Source organism: Haliaeetus albicilla, chromosome 18 (genome assembly GCF_947461875.1).
Source record: "Haliaeetus albicilla chromosome 18, bHalAlb1.1, whole genome shotgun sequence".
Taxonomy (NCBI): domain Eukaryota; kingdom Metazoa; phylum Chordata; class Aves; order Accipitriformes; family Accipitridae; genus Haliaeetus; species Haliaeetus albicilla.
In genome coordinates this window covers 27,031,032-27,050,541 of record NC_091500.1, presented here as the reverse complement: position 1 = coordinate 27,050,541, position 19,510 = coordinate 27,031,032, and the positions used below count along the sequence as shown (strand labels likewise).

Genomic DNA, 19,510 nt, shown 5'->3' with positions numbered 1-19,510 from the left:
TTTTACTTACAGGAAAAATAATAATGGGACAAATGTAATACCTATAATATTATTTGGAACTGGCAGCTTTATACTGGTTGAAAAAGTGTCTTTTTGGTTTTCTAGTACGTTTTAAGTCAGGCTATAATTTTAAAGTGTGGAATTAGTTCTAGCATTTGCCATTTAATTAATCATTTGGTTTCAAACATTATTCCTTGCCATGAGAAATGTAGATACTATTTATATTAAATTAAGGAATGAAAAATTGTTCTTAAAAAACTAAGGCATTACCAAATGTTTTTTTGTGAGGTTATCAGATATGTTAGGTGGTTACACTGATTTAGTTTATGTAGCAGCAATTACAAAAAGTTGCTTTGTGCCATCACTTGTTTCTTGATGAGAAATGAGTTGCATCTGGCTATAGGACACTTTTCATACCATATATCCACTTCCTTATAGATACATGTAGAGCTTACATTTGAGAAGGCATACATGCATTTTTCTGATTTTTTTTTAATCCATTCATTTTCATTGTAGGAAACCAGTTACAAGAAGATTCCAGGTTGCCAGTAATATTATCACTTAAATCTGGTATAATTTAATAACACATATTTAGAATTGTGATACTGCAAAGCTATCAGTAAAGTATCTGCTGAAAATAAGGAGTAATGAAAGCTTTGTAGTTCATATATCTTTTCATATGGTACAGCTCAAATGACTTTTCATCAGTGTGGAAAGAATCAGAAATCCAATTTAATATTGCTTGGAAGATTTGCTTTTATGAGAGCTGATTTAAAAAGCATTTAAAATACACTATTCATTTTTTAAAACTCAAAATCTGTAAGACATGGAATATGAGGGATATGTTTTATTAACTGTATTGTTTTCAGGCATGCACACCATTAAAAAATAAACTCATTTTTCCTCCATTTCTTTCAATAAAATGTGCTTGTCTGAGTAATCTACAGTTTATTACATGAATAAGTCTTTGATTCATCTCCTTGATTAGTACATGGGCTGTATTTAATCTTGAGTGAGAAAAGTATAACAGTATCTTAAAAAGGCAGAGTTTCTTTTGTGAGGGGAGACTAAGGAAAACAAATGCTTGAATAAAGTAATGGTCTTTGACCTTTGCTATAATAAAGAAGTATTTTCTTCTTTTGAAAGAAAATTCTAAGTATATTAAAAAGTTACACTATGCAGAGATTTTGCCATATTTTTAAGGATAGGCTTGTGATTAGTCTTTTCAAACATGCTGATTACAGTGTTCAGTAATTCAGGTTCACTTATGCTTAAGATTGTGAAGTCACATTTATCAGAATGCTGAAGTTTTCAAGATTTGGACGGTTTTAAAATGTCAGTTATTCTGTTAATTCCACCTATTGAGTCTACTGAGGTAAGTTTAAAAGTTGCAGTAACAGTTGATGATCAGCATGATCACAAGTCTACCAATTTATGATGCAAATTGTGATTTTGCAGACACACACAAAAAGAAACACCATAGAAATCTTAGCCCCAGTTCTGTATTTGTATAGAACTGGAAAGCCTGCAACTCAAATACTCAAAAGTTAAGAAATCCAAAAAAGAGTGCTTGTACAACATCAGTTTAACCCCTTTGTTTTTACTCTTTTTGTATGAACTGTATGGCTAATGAAGGCAAAACCCCAGTCTAATCCCATTTCTGCTTAGCTATATAAAATCAGAAAATAACTGCTGATCAATACAAATTATTTATATATTTTAGATGGCAGATCACAAAGAAGTAATGAGGGGCATTGAGCGGCATCCTGGAGTCCAGTATCCTGTTCTCACACCTAATCTTCAAGGTTTTCATTCTGCTGTAAGTGCCTTCATAGAAGATGTCCACAATGTCCTCTTTCATGTTTCAGACATTTTCAGTTCAGTACTATAAACTAGCTATTTAATGTCACGTAACCTGTCCTGTTAGAACTAAGCTATAGTTTTTTTAATTAAAAACTCTCAGTTTTTGTTGTGAAAAATGGGCAAATTCACAGAGTGATGTTAAGCTCTCTATATTCAAATTTTAATGGAAGTATTCATCAAACAGTCTTTGCAAGCTTCTATAGATAATGCTTGTGTATAAAGATAATTCTTTCTCCTTCTTTGACTTGTTGGTTCTAGAAAAGTTTCTGAAGAGTGTCTTCTTATTGGACAGTAGTGAAGAAGAATGAGGAAAGAGTCATTTAAATGAGAATGCTTTATAGGAATGTATTAGACTTCTTAAATTCTGCATTTCATTTTGGTAGGGTTTGAAAGTTTAAATTGTTTCAGTTCATGCAAAATAAATATTCAGAATTATAGACTCAAAGTGTTTGGAATAGCAAAAATGGACCAGTTCAGTCTTCTTAAAACATACACATTGATAGCCAAATCTTTACACTTCTTTGTTTTCTGAAAATTTTGCATGCTTCTATGCTTTTGTCTTGATATAGGACAAGCTGTATTTGGAAAGCATGCTGATTAATGGACATTTGTGGTGTAGTCTGTCATTCAGTTTCTATACTGCATATGAAATCTCTGTTAAAACAGAATCCTGTACATAGGCGAGTTAACTATCAATAGATATACAGTGCCACAACTTTGTCTGCAATGGTAGCTTGTTGAATTAAATCTGCTATATCTCTATACCGTATTTAGTGATACAATGAAAGGAAAACAATGCAAAAGTAGTTGTAGGTGCTGAGTTCTTTCTTGCTGCTATTTTTTTTTCTTCCTTCTATTTGGAAGGATATTTGTTCCCCTAAGGGTTGCTGAAGCTTAGATATTATCCTGCAGAAGCAGAGAGTAAAGGGAAAAGCTCCATTCTGTTTCATAAAAAAAGAGTATTATTCTCTCTGGAGAGTCAGAATTAATTAATTAGCTATTCTCCTAAGCTTAAATGTTTTCTTCTCCTATCGTTTGGCTTTCAGCATTCTAGTTTGCCTCATGTTAGTTGATTTACTGAGTACTGAGGTACTGTTTCATAGAAAAAGAGTATTATTCTCTCTGGAGAGTCAGAATTAATTAATTAGCTATTCTCCTAAGCTTAAATGTTTTCTTCTCCTATCATTTGGCTTTCAGCATTCTAGTTTGCCTCATGTTAGTTGATTTACTGAGTACTGAGGTACTGAGTACAAGCTCAGACTAATTGCCCCTTCAGGGAAGTCACCACATTTACACATTTTCTAGACTGGTATTTGCTCTGAGACTTTTTCTCAGCAGACTCTCACATATACGTTTGCCATATTATCCATATCAACTATGACACCGAGACCAGTGGAGCCCTTGATCCTAGAGTTGGCTCTAACAAAGAAATCCCTGTAGGTTATTGTTGCTGCTCTAGGCACATACAGGCACAGAGCTTTCCTAAGCATGAGAATGACTTCCTGGCATTCATGAGGAACAGGCTTTGTACAGCGGATGGATATTTCAGAGTTGTTATATGATCTTTTCCTTTTCTGAAAAATGAATATGAGTATCAATCATTGCTATTTTCATATTTGGTTCATGTGATTTCCTACATCTTAATACATTTATCATTTATCACTTTAAAAATATGTTTACCTAATTGCAAAGAAGAGGAAGGAAATATGCCGTAGTGAATGAACTCAAAATTTGATTCAATCTGTTTGTATGTAATATATTTTTTAAAAATTGGAATGAAACTTAAGTTTTAGATATGGATGATATACTTATAATGTACTTTAAAATTCTAGAATGTCATACAGAATTGAATGCTTAACCTACACTTTTAATATAGTGTTTTGCTTCTGGTTTATTGAAATGTATTTTTCAGATCGCAGCAGGAGCTACAGAAGTCTCAGTATTTGGTGCAGCATCTGAATCTTTTAGCAAAATGAATATTAATTGTTCAATTGAAGAAAGCATAGGAAAATTTGAAGAAGTTGCTAAATCTGCAAGGAATATGAATATTCCAGTGCGTGGGTAAATACAAAGATTCTTAAGTAATACAGAGTTATCGGAGTTGCTGTTACAGGTTTTTTTTTGTACCAGTAGAAAAGTATACTACCAAATTTTTACATTTTAGATGAATTGAAATAATAGTCTTTACTGTGATTTTTCTTTTTTAAGATTGAATATACTTAGTAATTTTGCTCTGTGTTTTGTAACTACTAATGGTGACTAGTTTTCTCTGGAAATTGAAAAAAAAAAGCAGTGTTTATAAACATACACATTCTATTATACAAATCTATTTTTATCATCACAGGTGACAGAATAAAATTTATTTTGTGCTGCTGAGAACTCATAACACTGTTGCCTTCACCTTAAAAAATACCCTGCATACTTTTATTTTATGATAGTATTGATAATGTATCACTTCATACACTGTAGAATTAAAGGTATAAAAGAGACAGAACAAATTGACTCCTAAGAAAAAAAATACTCTCGATATAAGTTATTCTGAAAACTCCAGGTGTTGAAGTGTGTGGAGTCTCTAGTGCATGAAACTCTGGAATTATCTAGTATTTATCTTTCTCTAGAGTACCTTCTTTTAAACTTGAAACAATTCTGAATGGTACTCGCCCTTGAACAATCTTTCATTTCCATTTTCTTTTGTGTTACACGGAGCTACTTATCTGAGATTATTTGTGAAGGTCCTTGTGAATGCAAAAAGGCATAGGTTCAAGGAGAAACTTAACAGTGAGATTCCTTGAGGATTATTAGTAAAGCAAACTACATCATGCTCAGAAAATACCTGGACTTGAAAACAGATGGAGGTAGATAGCTCAGAGATTAAGTGCCTGAAAACCTGTCTGGGAATAAATACTGGGATGTCTCTTTCCTCCAGAAATAGTGATGAGATAATGCTACTGCTCACTTTTTGCGCAGTAGTTTGGTAGTTTGAGCATTTGCGTTGAGAAAGGGAGATCTGACTTCTAGTTACACCTCAGCCTCAGAGGATCACAGAGTAACAGAATGGTTTAGGTTTTGAGGGACCTCTGGAGGTCATCTTGTCCAACCCGAGGATTTTAACACACACATCCAACCAAGGATAGCTCATAAATGCTTGGGTCCTTTCTCCCTAGCCTGGTTATATGTTTCAGATGGAAAATCGCTGAATAGAGAAGTAAGGACTTTCACTGTATTAAGAAATCATAACTTGTAGCAGAGTTTAAATGCTCTAACTAGCTGCTAATCTGTCAGGTAGAGTCAGGGTTTGCCTTCCTGAGCAACTTCTCTTATACAAGGTCCATTGTTTGAAAGTTCTCTGCCACCACTGTTTGCCACATTTTTCTGAAACTAAATTCTGAGGTGAGAACATAACTAGCAATTTGAGTTCTCCGGGAGGATTAAGCTCAGGGATGCCTGAATTTTAGGTCTCAGGTAGGTGTGGATAAGGGAATAGACAGTCAATTCAGAAAAGACAACATGTGCATAGCAACAAACCTTAGGCACTGGTGATCATTTTTACACTAAACTTTTGTTTTCTGGTTTTCTCAGATGTGTAGGCATGTCAGGCAGTATCTTCTGTTTTATATTCCTGTATTGCACTAGCAAAATTCAACCAAATGGCACAATAGAGGCAACCAACCATCAAGAGAATCATCAAAGCCTGTGCATTGTATATGTTTTTGGATAGCTATGGGTGTTAACAAATGGACTTTGCAACTGGTCCAGAAGATGTAAACTGCAGGTGATGAAGAAGCCCCTGTGATGTACTTTAGATTGATGGTGGAGCTTAAATGTTGACTTATCTTCTGTGCACTAGTTTTTACATGTTTGAGAAAGTGGGAATCTGCTGCTTTTCCTTCCACAGATTGTATGTCTGAAGCATTTGTAATATGCCAGTAGCAGTTATTCTGGCACTGATAAACTGATGTGATGGAAATGACTGTTCCTATGATAAGATTCTATAACATTCCCATACGTTTGTTGTCTACTATCTGATGAACTGTGTGGCAGGGTTTTTTTCTGCACACGGCAGAATAAAATGAAAAAGCAGCAGGTTGGGAAGGCTTGTACAGAGAGGAAGAAGTAGGAGGCAGAAAATGGTCAAATGGATGCAGAACACACAAAAAAAGAAGAATATTATAACAATTAAGAATAAAAAGAAGGAAAACAAAGCAAGGAGATGCAAAGTGAGGAGTATCAAGAACCAGGTAATGAAGCAAACAGAAAAAACCAGCAGTACAGAGATGAAGAGAAATGAGATAATTGAACTCAGAGAAAGTACAATCAGATTATGTTTTAAAAGTGCTTACTTTGTGCATCCAGTACAAAGATCTGTAATTTCACTTCAGTATGCAAACCTAGGCAAAGGTCACACAGTACATGCAGGACAATTTTATTGAGTCCGTCATGCCAGGTGCAGTATGTTACACAATGCTTCAACAGTGAACTGCTTAATATCAGATATGCTACAAAGTGAACAGATTCGAAGTTGTGAATGAAATTGATGTAAGTTCACTTCAGCTATAGCTTTCTTCCTTAAGCTTGCAGTTCTGAGAAGAGTGAATCATTCAGAAGTAGGAAGCCATTGACAGAATCATTTGATTTGTGGGAATATAACCAAGTAAAGAACCCAATTAGAGAGGATAAGTATATTGAAGAGAAACTACATTTATGTAGTTATCTTCATCACAGGTTATTACATTAGGAACTAATTTATCCAGTGAAAATTACAGGTTGAGGCATCAGGAGATAAGATGCTAGACTAACATTTACACTTCAACAAATCAAAAATTTTAGGAGAGGACTGTCTGGTATTTGTCCAGGGGGATCTAATATAACTCAATAATAAAGTAGCTAATCTGCTGAAAATCTGCTGAAAATCTAAATTGCAGTGTATGGAGCCTTATTTCATCAAAAAAACCTAACTGAGGTAATAATTCTGAGTATTAAAACATCCACTGAATATGGATTTCAGTATATGAAAATACTGACAAGAAAGTTTTGAGCATGCTAATAAGTCAGAAGATAAAAGAGAACTGCTTAACACAATCTGTTTGGACTTTGAGTGCATTTTTAAAAAAAATCCCTCCCAGGGAGATTTTGAAGAGGCAAAATAGTAATTAATGAGAAATAAAATGTTGCTGGGGATCAGAATCTAGACAAATACGTTTTCAAGAGAATAATTACCAAGTATTGTGATACATTGAGTCTTGTTCCTGCATGTTCATACTCATTCAGATGCACTCCTCATGGGTTGCGGAGTTACAGGAATCTGTAAGCAGACAGATTGAGACTGAATGATTGCTCAGAAATGATAAGGAAAAAAGGATTGTTTAGTGTCCATGTACCTCAGTACTTTCTTTTAAGCTCCAGTGTACTGTCTTTTGTTGAGTAGAATTCTGAAGACCAGAAAAATAATAGCAGGAGCACGAACATAGAAATGCAGAATTCGGAAGGACTTTTTTTTAATGGTAGATCTCTCAGCAGTTGAACAAAGCTCTGGGAGGTGGACTTAAAACTTCTGCTTAGTTAAAAAATGAAAATACCCATGAAGAAGAAGCATCAGTTTTGAATGCCAAATCCAGGAAGTAAATAAATCTGTTTACAACATTTCAGCTGCTTGTGAGGGGGAGGATTATGGAAGCAGACTGTCATTTCCAACTTGATTCTAGAAGACTAAACCATAATTTTCTCTGGTACTAACACCCAACAAAAGCCTGCACTACGACAGGGAGTTCATTAGGACTTGAGTGGAAGTAGTTCATTAGTTCCCAAACATTGCAGTAAGTTTAGATGACTAGTGAGGTTTTACATTGTATTTAATGATATAAAACACAGGGCTTCTCTTCCTCAATGAAAAAAGGTGTGGAAAAGATAATCAGAAAGTAAAACTTAAACAGAGATTTCATAGAAATATTCAGTGCAATCAAGGTGACTTTTTCCTGGCCATAAAATAATCAAAAAAGAATTAGCTATCAAAGCCTGTGATTTATGATCTTGATTTATGATCCCATATTTAGCTGCTACTAGAGAAGCTGCTTTTAGTGACAGATAAAATAAATGGCATTTTTGTATCCCAATTCCATGCAAAATTCTCTAAATGCTGAGACAGTCAAAGTTGCTCTTTATGCCATGTTCTTTATGTTTTATATCCTGATCTCTGAGTATCACATAGACAAGTCAAGCAGGGGCAGAATCTGACAGTTTCAGAAATTGAAATTTGGGATTTTCTGTTGAATGACCTCAAACCCAGTATTTTGGAAACAAAAGGATGGGATGTTATGTAATTCATCAGTTGACATTCAGTATTTAGAATTGATGCTCATGGTTTGACTGGTTCTTATTTAATTTCAAGGAGAAGATTAGTTTCAGGTTTTATTTTGCTGTGTGGCTTCTATTTACTGAAAATAATTATATATTGTTTACAACTATTGTTGTAACATGAGGCAAATCTGAGCATGACCACACAAGAAGTCTGAGCTTGTCATCCTAAATCTGCTTGTAGTTACTAGAGAGAAATAGGCAGCCTTCAGACTATGATTTATCATACGTGCTTTTTAAAGTACCTGCCTTAGGATAAGATGAACTACTCTCTGGATGATCCGTCCTTTTGGCTGCAAAGGAGCTTGGGTCCTATCCTATGTTAGTCATCCTGTAGGTGGCCTATCTAAGGCATAGGCTGTAGATGATTATCTTTGATATCAGCAGTTAGAACAGATGAATCCCATCCTACCTGTGCATAGGCTAAGGATTAGCACCTTGTAATTCATGTAAATTACAATAGATCTAAGAAATGTATTGATAGGCTTTGTGCTGCAAGGTAACACAAAATGAAGCTGTGGACTGTATGGACAAAGATTTGTACTCTGCACTGAGAATCAATGTTTCGTTTTTAATCAGCCTTTTAGGGATTGGCTACCTTTAAGGAACCATGGCCAAAACCTGCAGCCCTTGCTCAAGCAAGGTCCCAGAACTACACATTTTGGCTTCTAGTGTAAATTTTGTAGGCTAAATATTTTGCTTATGTAATAAAAATATTAATATGCATAAATTGTATTTATATTAATTTCAGTACAGAGATTGTTTCTTTTCTAAAGCACTATTATTGTTTAAAGTGTTATTTATTTGCAGGAAATGGATAATTTTGTGCCTTGCCCTAACTCCTTATTTGTGCAGTTGAAAAATACTTCCAAAAATAATTTTAAGGGGTTCAAATTTTATTTCCTATTTTTACTGGCAATTTAGAATTTATGTAGTGAGCATAAATCACTGGCAATCCTTGAATCTTATGAAAAATGCACTCAAATAGTTGAAACTAAACTTAAAGCTTTTGCATGTCTTACTGTTGCTACAGCTGCACTAACATTGACTCGATCATCATCCAGAAAATTTACGTTGTCAGCTGTCGCATTTAGAATCTGTAGCACAGTACACAGTTTTCTAAATGTTTACTAAATCAGTTCAAATGTTTATGAAGAATTGAAATCTTGTGTATGGTCTTAGAAGTTAGACTATTTATTAGAGTCATAAAGGGTTTTTTATTTTTATTTTTTTTGTACATGCATAAAAACTTTACAATAACATCTGGGACACATTCTGTGAAGATACTGAGCCAAGTCAGTTATAAACTGTGTGGTCAGCTAATTACTACTACGCATATTTTGCATGTGAATTGACACAAAATACTGCTAGTTTCAGAGTTGCATCTTTTAATGCATAATTCAGGTACTATTAAAAAAATCACATCTTTTTCAGTGACTAAAAATTAAGCCTAACAGCCAGGATTGATGAAAAACTGTGGCGAATGGTAATTGCAAGTAGTCATTTAGACTGTGTTTTAATTTAAATGTATTTTTAATGTACATATGAAGAAAATGTTAAGTAAATTCTGATTAAGCTAGATTCTTCCAAGTTCACGTATTCCAAAATTTTAAAAGACACAGAAATAAATTGCAATTAGTACAATAGAACAGTAAGGAAGGACTTCTGTTTCCCCCTTTTCCACAAATGGTACTTCACCACCTACTTTGTGTCCTGTGACAGTGAAATAAAGTCAGACTATCTCCCTCTGAAACATTCAGTTCTGTATAGGACTGTCTTAGTCCTAGTAAAAATTAACTGGGAATATAAGAGCTGAAAGTTGTAAATTTTTTTCTCTGCCAAAACCCACTTCTCCACGACCAGCAATTAAAAGCTGTATTTATGTCCCAGTCCTAAAAACTTTTAATGTGAATAGCCCTTTTGAGGCCGTTTGGACTATTTGCATGTGCAAATATGAGTGTGTATGCAAATGTTTAGAGTTTCATTCAGTGTTAGAAAAACAGATGCAAATGTTTGCTGTAAAATAACTCCAGAAGCATTTCCTTACAAAGCTGCTGCTTCATAAAGCATATGTAATACACATTAATTCTAAACTGGTGTATGTCATTCCTTTGTTTATAGTCCTGTGTCTTTTAAGAATGAGCAGTATGGTGAAGTTTGCAATACATAAAAGCATATTGAAATGTATCAATATTTGGCTTATGTCTGTGTTTGTATAGAATTCAAATACTGGTTGATATACTTGAAATACAGCAGTATTTTTTGCTATGACAAATAGATACCAAGTAAATAATTATATGCAACATGATTATTATTATTGCCTTTTATATTATGTTATAATAAAGGTTACAGGTTACGACATATGTAATTCCTTGTTGATTATAGAAAATAATTATTGGTTTACTTTGATGCTAATACACAAGATAAGACACAAAATAGTGGAAACTTAAAGAAAAAGAATTGATTTTAGTTATCTTGTGATAGTGATATTTGGATTTATTTTGAAAAAAATACACGTGGAAGAACACATCAGTTTTATTTTAATATACTTTATAACAAGTAATTCTGGGAACTAATAAGTCTGTTTAGTTTATAAAGAAACGTCCTGATTATCTGAAACTTCTGACTATCAAGACAATCTGATCTTTATAATTCTGTTCAATAATGCTCTTTTATATTACAGTTCATCGTAAATGCCTTAATTCAAGATATTTGGATGGCCTTACAATACTATATTTTGTATATCTAATTAGAAGTACCATGAGATAAACTCCAACAATTCAGTTTTGCACAAATCAGTACAGTTTAAAGCTGCATATGTTTTATGAATACAGACAGAAACTTTGAACTTATATTTTCTGGTATTCTGGAATACTTAGGGCTGGAGTACACATGTGTTTTCACATTGCTTTAAACCCCCATTTTTAGACTACACTGTGTAGTTTAGCATAGTCGCAATTATATTGATAATAGGGTGATTTATACCATTATCACTTCTGTAGATAGTGAAACAAGTTTAGCACCTTCGTGTCACTAGAAGTGATCCTATATTTGAGATTATGGGAACAACAAAATGTAGATGAACATTTAATAGACTTGGAAGCATTTTAGTATGCGAATGGTAGATAAATCTACAGGGTTACACAAGCCAGCTGGTCACAGTCCCCTGGGGAAGTTTGAGAAGCCAGAGACTGCTGGGATGTGGGGACTTGGTGCATTTCTCTGCACTAGTGACAGGTTAAGAAAAGGATGTAGGAGCCATTGTACTAACTCTACCATTCTGGATGATTGCAGTATGTAAGAGGAGAGATTTTCCTTAGGAAGAACTTTATACCAACTTTTACCCATTTTTTTGTGCCTGCAGATAGAAAATATTATCAGTAGGCCAGAAGGGCTGCTTTTAAAAAAAAAAAAAGAAAAGAGGGATACCTATGGGAAGTAAAAATGATCCCTGTTTCTTCTTTAAGGGTAGCGTAAAATCAGACTTGAAATGTTACTATGAAATTATAGGGTAACAATACAATGTGTTTGCTAGTATGTTACTGATTGCTCCATGGATAATTTGGTACAGATATTAAAAGTTAAGTTGTTAAGTGGCCCTTCATTATAGTAACAGTTTTGTTCTGTTTTTAGAGAAGTCATTTTCTAGAACATAGTTCACAACAGTATTTTCTGGGCATTCTAAAAATAATAAATATTACTATGTATTACTATAATAACAAATATTACTATGATAACAAATAGTACTATATATATACACTATGTATATTACTATATATATTTGAATAGCAGATATATATTACTCGCAACTGGGCACTAAATACATGGAAAGATTGTTTCTTTTTTTTTTTTTCCTTAAATCAAATGTGGAAAAAAAATCCTGGCCTTGTTTACACATTTTGGGCTTGGCTTGGAGATTCTGTTTCTGGAAGAATCTCCTTTCCTTCTTCTCTTCTTTGTATTGCCCCTCTCCTTACAGTAAAGATTGCCTGTTTTTAACAAATGGCTTCCTTCGCAAAGAGACAGAATATATCAACCTTAATATTATGAATTCAGCAAATGATAGGCATATACATTTTAGCACGAACATCCAATAAAAATAAATACATCTGCAGTGAACATGGTAAATTATATGCAAACTTACACTATAATAATAAACAGGAAACAGCAGCATCTGAGTCTGCAACTGGCTTCTCAGGAGGCTCCATGCTTCCAGCTGTGGTAGCAGCTGTGGATCTGGCTCTGGAACTCTTGCTGAAACAAGCTGACAAAGGGATGATTACAACATGGAGTTCAGTTTCTGCTTGGATTCATTTTCCTTTTAACACACTTTGGTTATGGAAAGTTTGCTCATTTACCCTCTTTGCGGTTTTATATCCTGCGCTTCACAGTCATTGGGCTGGTGTGGTGATTATCACCATTCCTAGTGACCCTGATCGTAGGGACCTTATATTGTCTATACTATTTGTGGAACATTGCAATTTGGTTTTGGCTTACTGGAAGAAATTGAAAATTCTCTTCCTTCTCCCTCCCCATCCCCAGAGGCTGTTCAGCATTTTTGTCCAAAATATTACACAGTAAAGTTGTTGGGGTTTATTTTTTTAATTGTTTTTATATGCATAGAAAACAATTTAGGAGAAGACCAAATGATACCTGCAGTGAAATCTGTAGAACAAGCAAAATACTGGGTAAACTCTGCCAGGTGAACCAAGTACAGAACTTCTTTTTATTGCTTTTTATTAAAGGGAAGAATTCTGATTTCACATAACCTGAGTGAGCAAAACAGCATTTACCCCTGTGTTCCTAAAGCAGCTGTATAGATACGTTCACTTATTGCAGGTCCTTTTTTCCACCTCTGGTTGCATGGGCTCTTTTTCTGATTGCATGCTAAAGATATAGTTAAGCTACAAAAATGTCTGGCCTTGAATCAGCAAAGATTTAAGCACATACTTAGAATTAAACACTTCCATTGCATAGTCTGCTTTGTGAACTCCCAGATATTTGCTTCTGCTCTCATACTGTGGAGTGTCTCTGGTGAATATCCTGAGACCAAGATAGTCTTTTTCATTACAAAGTCTTTTTTTCTTTCAGTCCCGCCATCTTTTTAGAAAACAGCTGTATTCTCCAGCTTAATTAAATCCCCAAATTAAATCCCAGTTGCCTCTGTAACTGAGTGCTCAAATTGTTCCCTCTTTTTCCCTCTGCTGCTTTTCTTCATATAAGATCTTGTTTTTTCTCCTAAGGAAAAATAGATACAGTATGCTCTTCCTTCTGTCACTCTCTTCTCCCTCCCCTAATCCTTTCTCTTTCTCGTCCGCTGTCAGAGCAGCAGGAGTTTCTTGTCTACTTGCCATCTGTACCCCTTCCACTTGCCCCAGTGACCCCATGTTCTATTCTTTCTCTTATTTCTCCCCTTCCTTATTCTCTTTCTTAACCTCTCATTGTCCTCTGGCTCTTTTCCACTGCAACATAAGCAAGCATTTGCTGTTTAAAAATTGCACCTTTGACCCTACTTGGTTCTTCATATCATATCTCATCGCCTATCTTTTCTTCATTCCTAAGCTCATTGAAGGCGCTGTTTATAATTACTGTCTGGAGACCCTCTTCTGTGATTCCCTCCTATAACTCCTACACTTTGGCTTCTGTTCCTTGCTTGCAACTGCAACAGCTCTCACCAAACTCCCTGATGACAAGATCTCAGAAACAGTAGTCTATCCTCATTCTTCTTGACTTGTCAGTAGTGTTTGCTGCAGTTGACCAGAATTCTTTAAACTTGTGTCTTTTGTTGCTTTCTGTGGCTTTGTCTTGTAAATTTTCTTCTTTCTAAGCAGTTCTGCAGCATATTTCAAAGTCGTCTCCCATTTTGGAGGGGTGTGGGTGGAGGTCTTGGGGCTCTGCTTTGGCTGGATTCTCTTGTGCTTTTAATGCCTTATGGGTTATTTCATATACAAAAAAGAAAATGTAGCAGCCAAACATCTCTGTAGGTAATAGATCTACTTTCCTATTAAAACCTGTTTCCTCTCACTTAAGCTTATTGACTTGGAACCACACAAATGCAATTACAAAGCATCCCACCTGGCACTGCCTTAAGTCTAGATGTTTTAGAGAATGCTCAGACCAGACACAGGATTATCTTCCCTCTTTCACATAGACACGCAAATTTTCTCCTTTCATATGCCAGGCTCTCTGTACCCCTGCTAGCTGGGCTCAGCCCTTGCCTGCATCTGGTCCAGCTTGCATTACTTTTTCTACAAATGACTAAAACTATGTCTCTTCTTTCCAATAAGAATATAGCAAGACCTTGTCAAGTGGAATTCATAGCTTATGTCCTCTATTAAAAATGCTTTTCCTGATACATGTTTGGAGTGCATTTTGCTCTTTTACAGCCTCATTTTAAGCATTTCACTTTCTTCGCCATTGCCATCAACTGAGTTCCATTTCTATCGCTCCTGTCCATTCTCCATGGAATCCCAATGCTTTATTTTGTATTGACAGTACCAAGAAATTTAACGTTATCACCACATTTTATCACTTTTTATGCCAATTCATTAGATGAAAATATTAGATAAAATTCTGCCAAGCTCATACTTGGTGACACAAACAGTTCTTTCATTCTCCACAGGACTTTGTTCTCTTTCTGGTAGAAAGTTCTTTACCTGTCAAATTCTTTCAGTAATCCCTATTTTCTCCAGTTCAATATTGAATATCAGATGCCTGGATAGATTATATCTATCATATTTTCCTTGTTTAAAATGTCAGTCTAGTCACAATGGTGTAAGCATGCAGAATTCATAATCACAAACAGATTTGTACATTGTAGTAGGCAGATTCCTCAGGTCACCACATACTTTTATACCCCAGCAGGCCCAGCTGAATTATGTGAGCGCAGGCGAGTTTCTGCTCACTGGTGTGAACCACAGGGAGTATTCCCTTGCTCTCTAGATACCTTTTGGCCTGCTTTTACTTTTGTTTGCCCTACTCCATTCCAGATGTCATTCATGCCACATTATCACTACCAAATGCACGTCTTCTTGATCTAATGTATGTAGCTGTTAGGAACATGTAAAGATATATGTAATTAAAGGGAACGTGCACATATGTACTGTATGTTTTGCATTTACTTTGCGTTTAGTAGTGTTCTTGCTCTCTTCATAACAAGTGCTGTGGCTGATGTTGCAAAATAATTTCAGTAAAAATCTGTGTATTCGCTAGCTCTAGGCACTCTAGTATTATGTAAAAAGCAATCCTTTGGGTCTGAAATTTTTCATGCTTAGTTTCATTTGAAAAACTGCATATGCTTAAAAAAAATTAAGGAAATGATCCTGAATTGTTTTTGAGTTATGTGTCACTGAAAAGCAGGGCAGTGTTTAACTGTTAACAGTAGCTACTTTTTAAATCTTTAATGTAGATAAGAAAATTTAGAATTTTGAAACTTAAGCACTGACATCTAAATTGGAGGTGATATTTAATGAAGTCTATGGCCAAGTTTCAAAAACCTGGTTTTCATAATGGCATACAGATAATTGAAATCATGCCTAGTAGGCATCTGGACTAAAATTATGAGCAGGATGTAATGGACCCAACCACTTTTGTGGAAACAAAATTAATTTCCATTTCTTTGTCAGGACTAATCAAGTTCTTTTTAGGTTAAAGGTTTGCTTCATTCTTACTGCTACTTCCAGTGTGCCAACACTGTACCTTCATATAAGGGATGGAATATGTTCTACACATTAAAATGTTGTAATTTTTTTCACAATTTGTTTTTGCCTGTTACTCATCCTAATTTCACATTCTGTCAATCAGTTTCTCCTTCAACTGCAAAGAAACAATACGTCCTTTACCCTGTGGACCTTGACTACATACAAACTGGCATCTGTTCAATCCCGTTTGCATTATACAGTGTCTAATTTTACATTATATCCTTCAGTGTTGAGGGAAAGGGAATGATGGGGGATCGATGAAGGCTCTTGTTCTTCTGTTAAGCAGTTGAGCAGCCTTCCACTGGGACTGGGGCTCTGCCTGCCTCTGAATCTGTTGTAAATCCCTCTATAGCCACACTTAGTTTGATTTTTGAATGGCTGTTTCTGGTTAGTTTAATCCTATTCCTAATCAATTTAAGATAAACAATTAGAAGTTTAATTGGAATTTCATGGCTCTTAACTGTCATTAGAAAAAGGAAATTTAAACCAAATTCTACACTAACACAGCATTAAGACTGAACAACGGACACTTGGTTGTGGCTTTCAATTTTTGTGCTTTGTGGAGCCAATGGCTGCTGAGAGACAGGGTCTGGCTTCTCGGTTCCTTCTTGTCCCAAGGCATACATACCTAAACTACAGCTTGCAGTGGCGCTATAATTCTTTTGGGGCACTGGACAGAAATGCCAGTACAGAGATAGAGGGTGAAAGCTATCCCATTCACCACAATTCTAATGACTTATGAGATGGTGGGGTTGTTATAAGTTGCTTGTGTTCATGTGTTGCTCTCCGTGATCTGGGTAGCTGGCACAAGGAAGAAAATTGTATCTTCCTCTGAATACCTTGTGTGGGCCAGACAAGGCAAAACTTGAGCTGGCTCTTACAACTTCAGAAAGAAATACCAAGAAAAATTGAAGTCTCCTGCAGCAGCATTAGCTTGGCAGCATTGCCAGTCCTTTAGAACTTGTGACATACACTGAGCATAAATAAAGCTATAAATCTCTGTTCTGTAATTTAAAAAGAAAATTGATAAACCTGCTGTTTTCATCTGATGTAATTTTAACTTTTCATTCGAATATTTATTCTACATTCACTGGTTTAAATATGCAAAATTATATTTAACCTTTTTTTTATGTAACTTGGATGGATACAGGTACACATAGGTAAAACAGAAGTATCTTTGTTTGTTCTTTTTATTGTAGGTATGTGTCATGTGCATTGGGATGCCCATACGAAGGAAAAATCACACCAGCTAAAGTTGCAGAAGTAAGAGTGAACTTCTGGCTTGTCTTTTTAATGAATCAAAAATACATTTTAAAATGTCTTCAAGTAATGTTCTCTACTTAATCCTAAAAATATCTTTAATAGATAAAATTGGAGGAAAACAAACACAAAACATAGCTAATACTAAAACTGGATGCATAACCTCACTCAACCATATGCAGTCAAGTCTAAGGAAAATAGTATGTTTTGATTGTTATCAGTCTTGAGGAAAAAATATTATGTGCTATTTCCTCCAACAAGAAGGTAAGGAAATGCTTAAGGAAATAGACTCGAGCACATGTGTCAGTGGACCATGTTGTACGAGATGATTTCCAGCACAACCTCTTGCAAAGGGTATCTGCCTTTAAATCCATTTTATACTGGCATAAGCAGACTGTGCTGTCAGCTGGTAGAGCCACTGCTACAATATTGTGCTTCTGGCGAGTGTCATGTGATTGACACATGAACCAAAACTCATCCCCAACATGATTTCCTACTACTTAACTGGCTCTACTGCTGTGGTGGAATAAGCTGCACCTTCCCTCCTCACCCCCGTTTCCCATTTAGGATAAAGAAGAAATGCAGTGTGTTAGTCCAGCCTTGTTTTCCAGAAGAGAAAGAGAGGAGTGAAACACAAGTGTTAAATTTTGCAGGAAGGCAAAGAGGGCCTGAAAGCTGAAATGGACAGTAGAGAAGAAAGCGGAGAGAATTCAAGAGGCACAAGGCAGAACACGCTGGTCTTCCTCCTGGAGAAAGCCTTGTCTTCTCTGTTACACGTAATCACCTACTTTTGGTGATCTAGCAGAATCTCCAAACCACTGTTTTTTTTTCCTTTGTAGCACTAGCAGCTGGTCAACATTTGTCTGATATATTGTGTTCTGCACGTGTGGCTTTCAGGTCATGTTCTCCTGCATCATCTTCTAGTATACATTCCAGATGGAACTTGGGATAATACTTCTCCCACAGCAGCCACATATACTCACGCTCTTTGAAAAAAATAACTCAATTGGAAGGTATTCAGTGTTTCTAAATTAATTGGGTTTAATATGAAGTGAAAGTTAGAAGTGACACAGCTTTAGTTAGAGCGGTGATGACAGATTCAGCTGTGCTGTTGGTAAATTGCTTACTGCAATGTCGTGTTCCCCAACAGGCTTCTTTCCATGTGTTGCTTGTTTTTTAACTACTCTCCTTGCACAGAAGAGCTCCTTTTCAGTTTGCCAGTGGGAGTGCTACTTAATGTTCCAAACCTGCAAACTTCTGCTCACACAGATATTTAATTTTCTGTCTTCATCCTAATAAGTGTCATCTTGTGTAGCTGTACACCATTGTGTATGTGTTGGAGAATAAAAGCTGCCTCGCTGAAGTTATTGAGGCCCTGATGCAGCAAGCACTGATGTTTATATAGAAGCATCTGATGAGCTGTTAATGGATTTTACATAAACACATGTACTCATCCATTGCTGAATCAGAATTACCAAAATTACTGGCCGTGTTGCTAAAGCCTTTCAGAGAGCTACCTCTCTGGTCATCGTCTTTCTCGGGATGGGAGTGTGTGACTCCCTTGACTGTGCATTGTAAACGGCAGGTATTATTGAAAGGTTTGAACTGTTTCTTCTGCAGTCAATGATAGCAACCAATTTTTTTTTAATTTATTTAAGCAAAAGTTTTTTTAACTGAAGCAAAACCAATTAGGCGAGGTGGCTCATTAACGAGACTACATGCATGTCTGGCTTACTAGGTACATAACTGTTTTACACATAGTTATCTAGTGAGTGCAAACTTAAGATGCCTTCAGACTTCTAGAATCCATCTGGTACATCCATATGGTTCTTTATTAAAAAAACCCCACATTTCTCATCTATTAAAATAAACTGCATAGTCCTTTTTTATCACTCTGCTTTTTCTTGAAATGAAGTCACTGTTTAACCATTTATCATCCTGTGGTTTGTGAATTTCAGCCTTAGGCAAACAAGACTTGTAAGTTGTTGGAAGCACTGTGTAACACCCCTGAAGCCCGTTGTGTTATCCATTGTCTTCCACTCACATACTTGGCTGTTTTTATCTTTCTGTCTGCTTCTTTCTCTCCTTAGCTTCCTTTTAACCTAGAGCAGTGAATTCATATGAATATTACCCAGCATACAGGCTGATCAGGCTACGGAAAATGTGCCTATTCTTATTTGAATGCTGTTGGATTATTACAAAGTTTCCCTTACAGCACAAGGACTGCAGTGTGGTTTTATGTTTATATTTGCTTAAAATCATCTGTAACTCAATTATGACCTTTTGTATTCAGTTTAAGAGTATAGTTTTAGATATTATTTCCAGCAGTAGGATTG

At 35.5% G+C, this 19,510-nt stretch overlaps 1 protein-coding gene across 4 annotated transcripts in view; it reads left to right on the top strand.

The window, feature by feature from the left end:
* HMGCLL1 (3-hydroxy-3-methylglutaryl-CoA lyase like 1) overlaps positions 1–19,510 on the top strand; it is an 87,850-nt gene that overhangs the window by 29,052 nt on the left and 39,288 nt on the right. For all 4 annotated transcript variants that reach the window (XM_069805982.1, XM_069805979.1, XM_069805980.1 and 1 more), the window contains 3 exons: positions 1,724–1,819; positions 3,776–3,924; positions 17,114–17,177. In XM_069805982.1, coding sequence (XP_069662083.1) covers positions 1,724–1,819; positions 3,776–3,924; positions 17,114–17,177 — 309 coding nt within the window. The remainder of the gene's footprint in view (positions 1–1,723; positions 1,820–3,775; positions 3,925–17,113; positions 17,178–19,510) is intronic.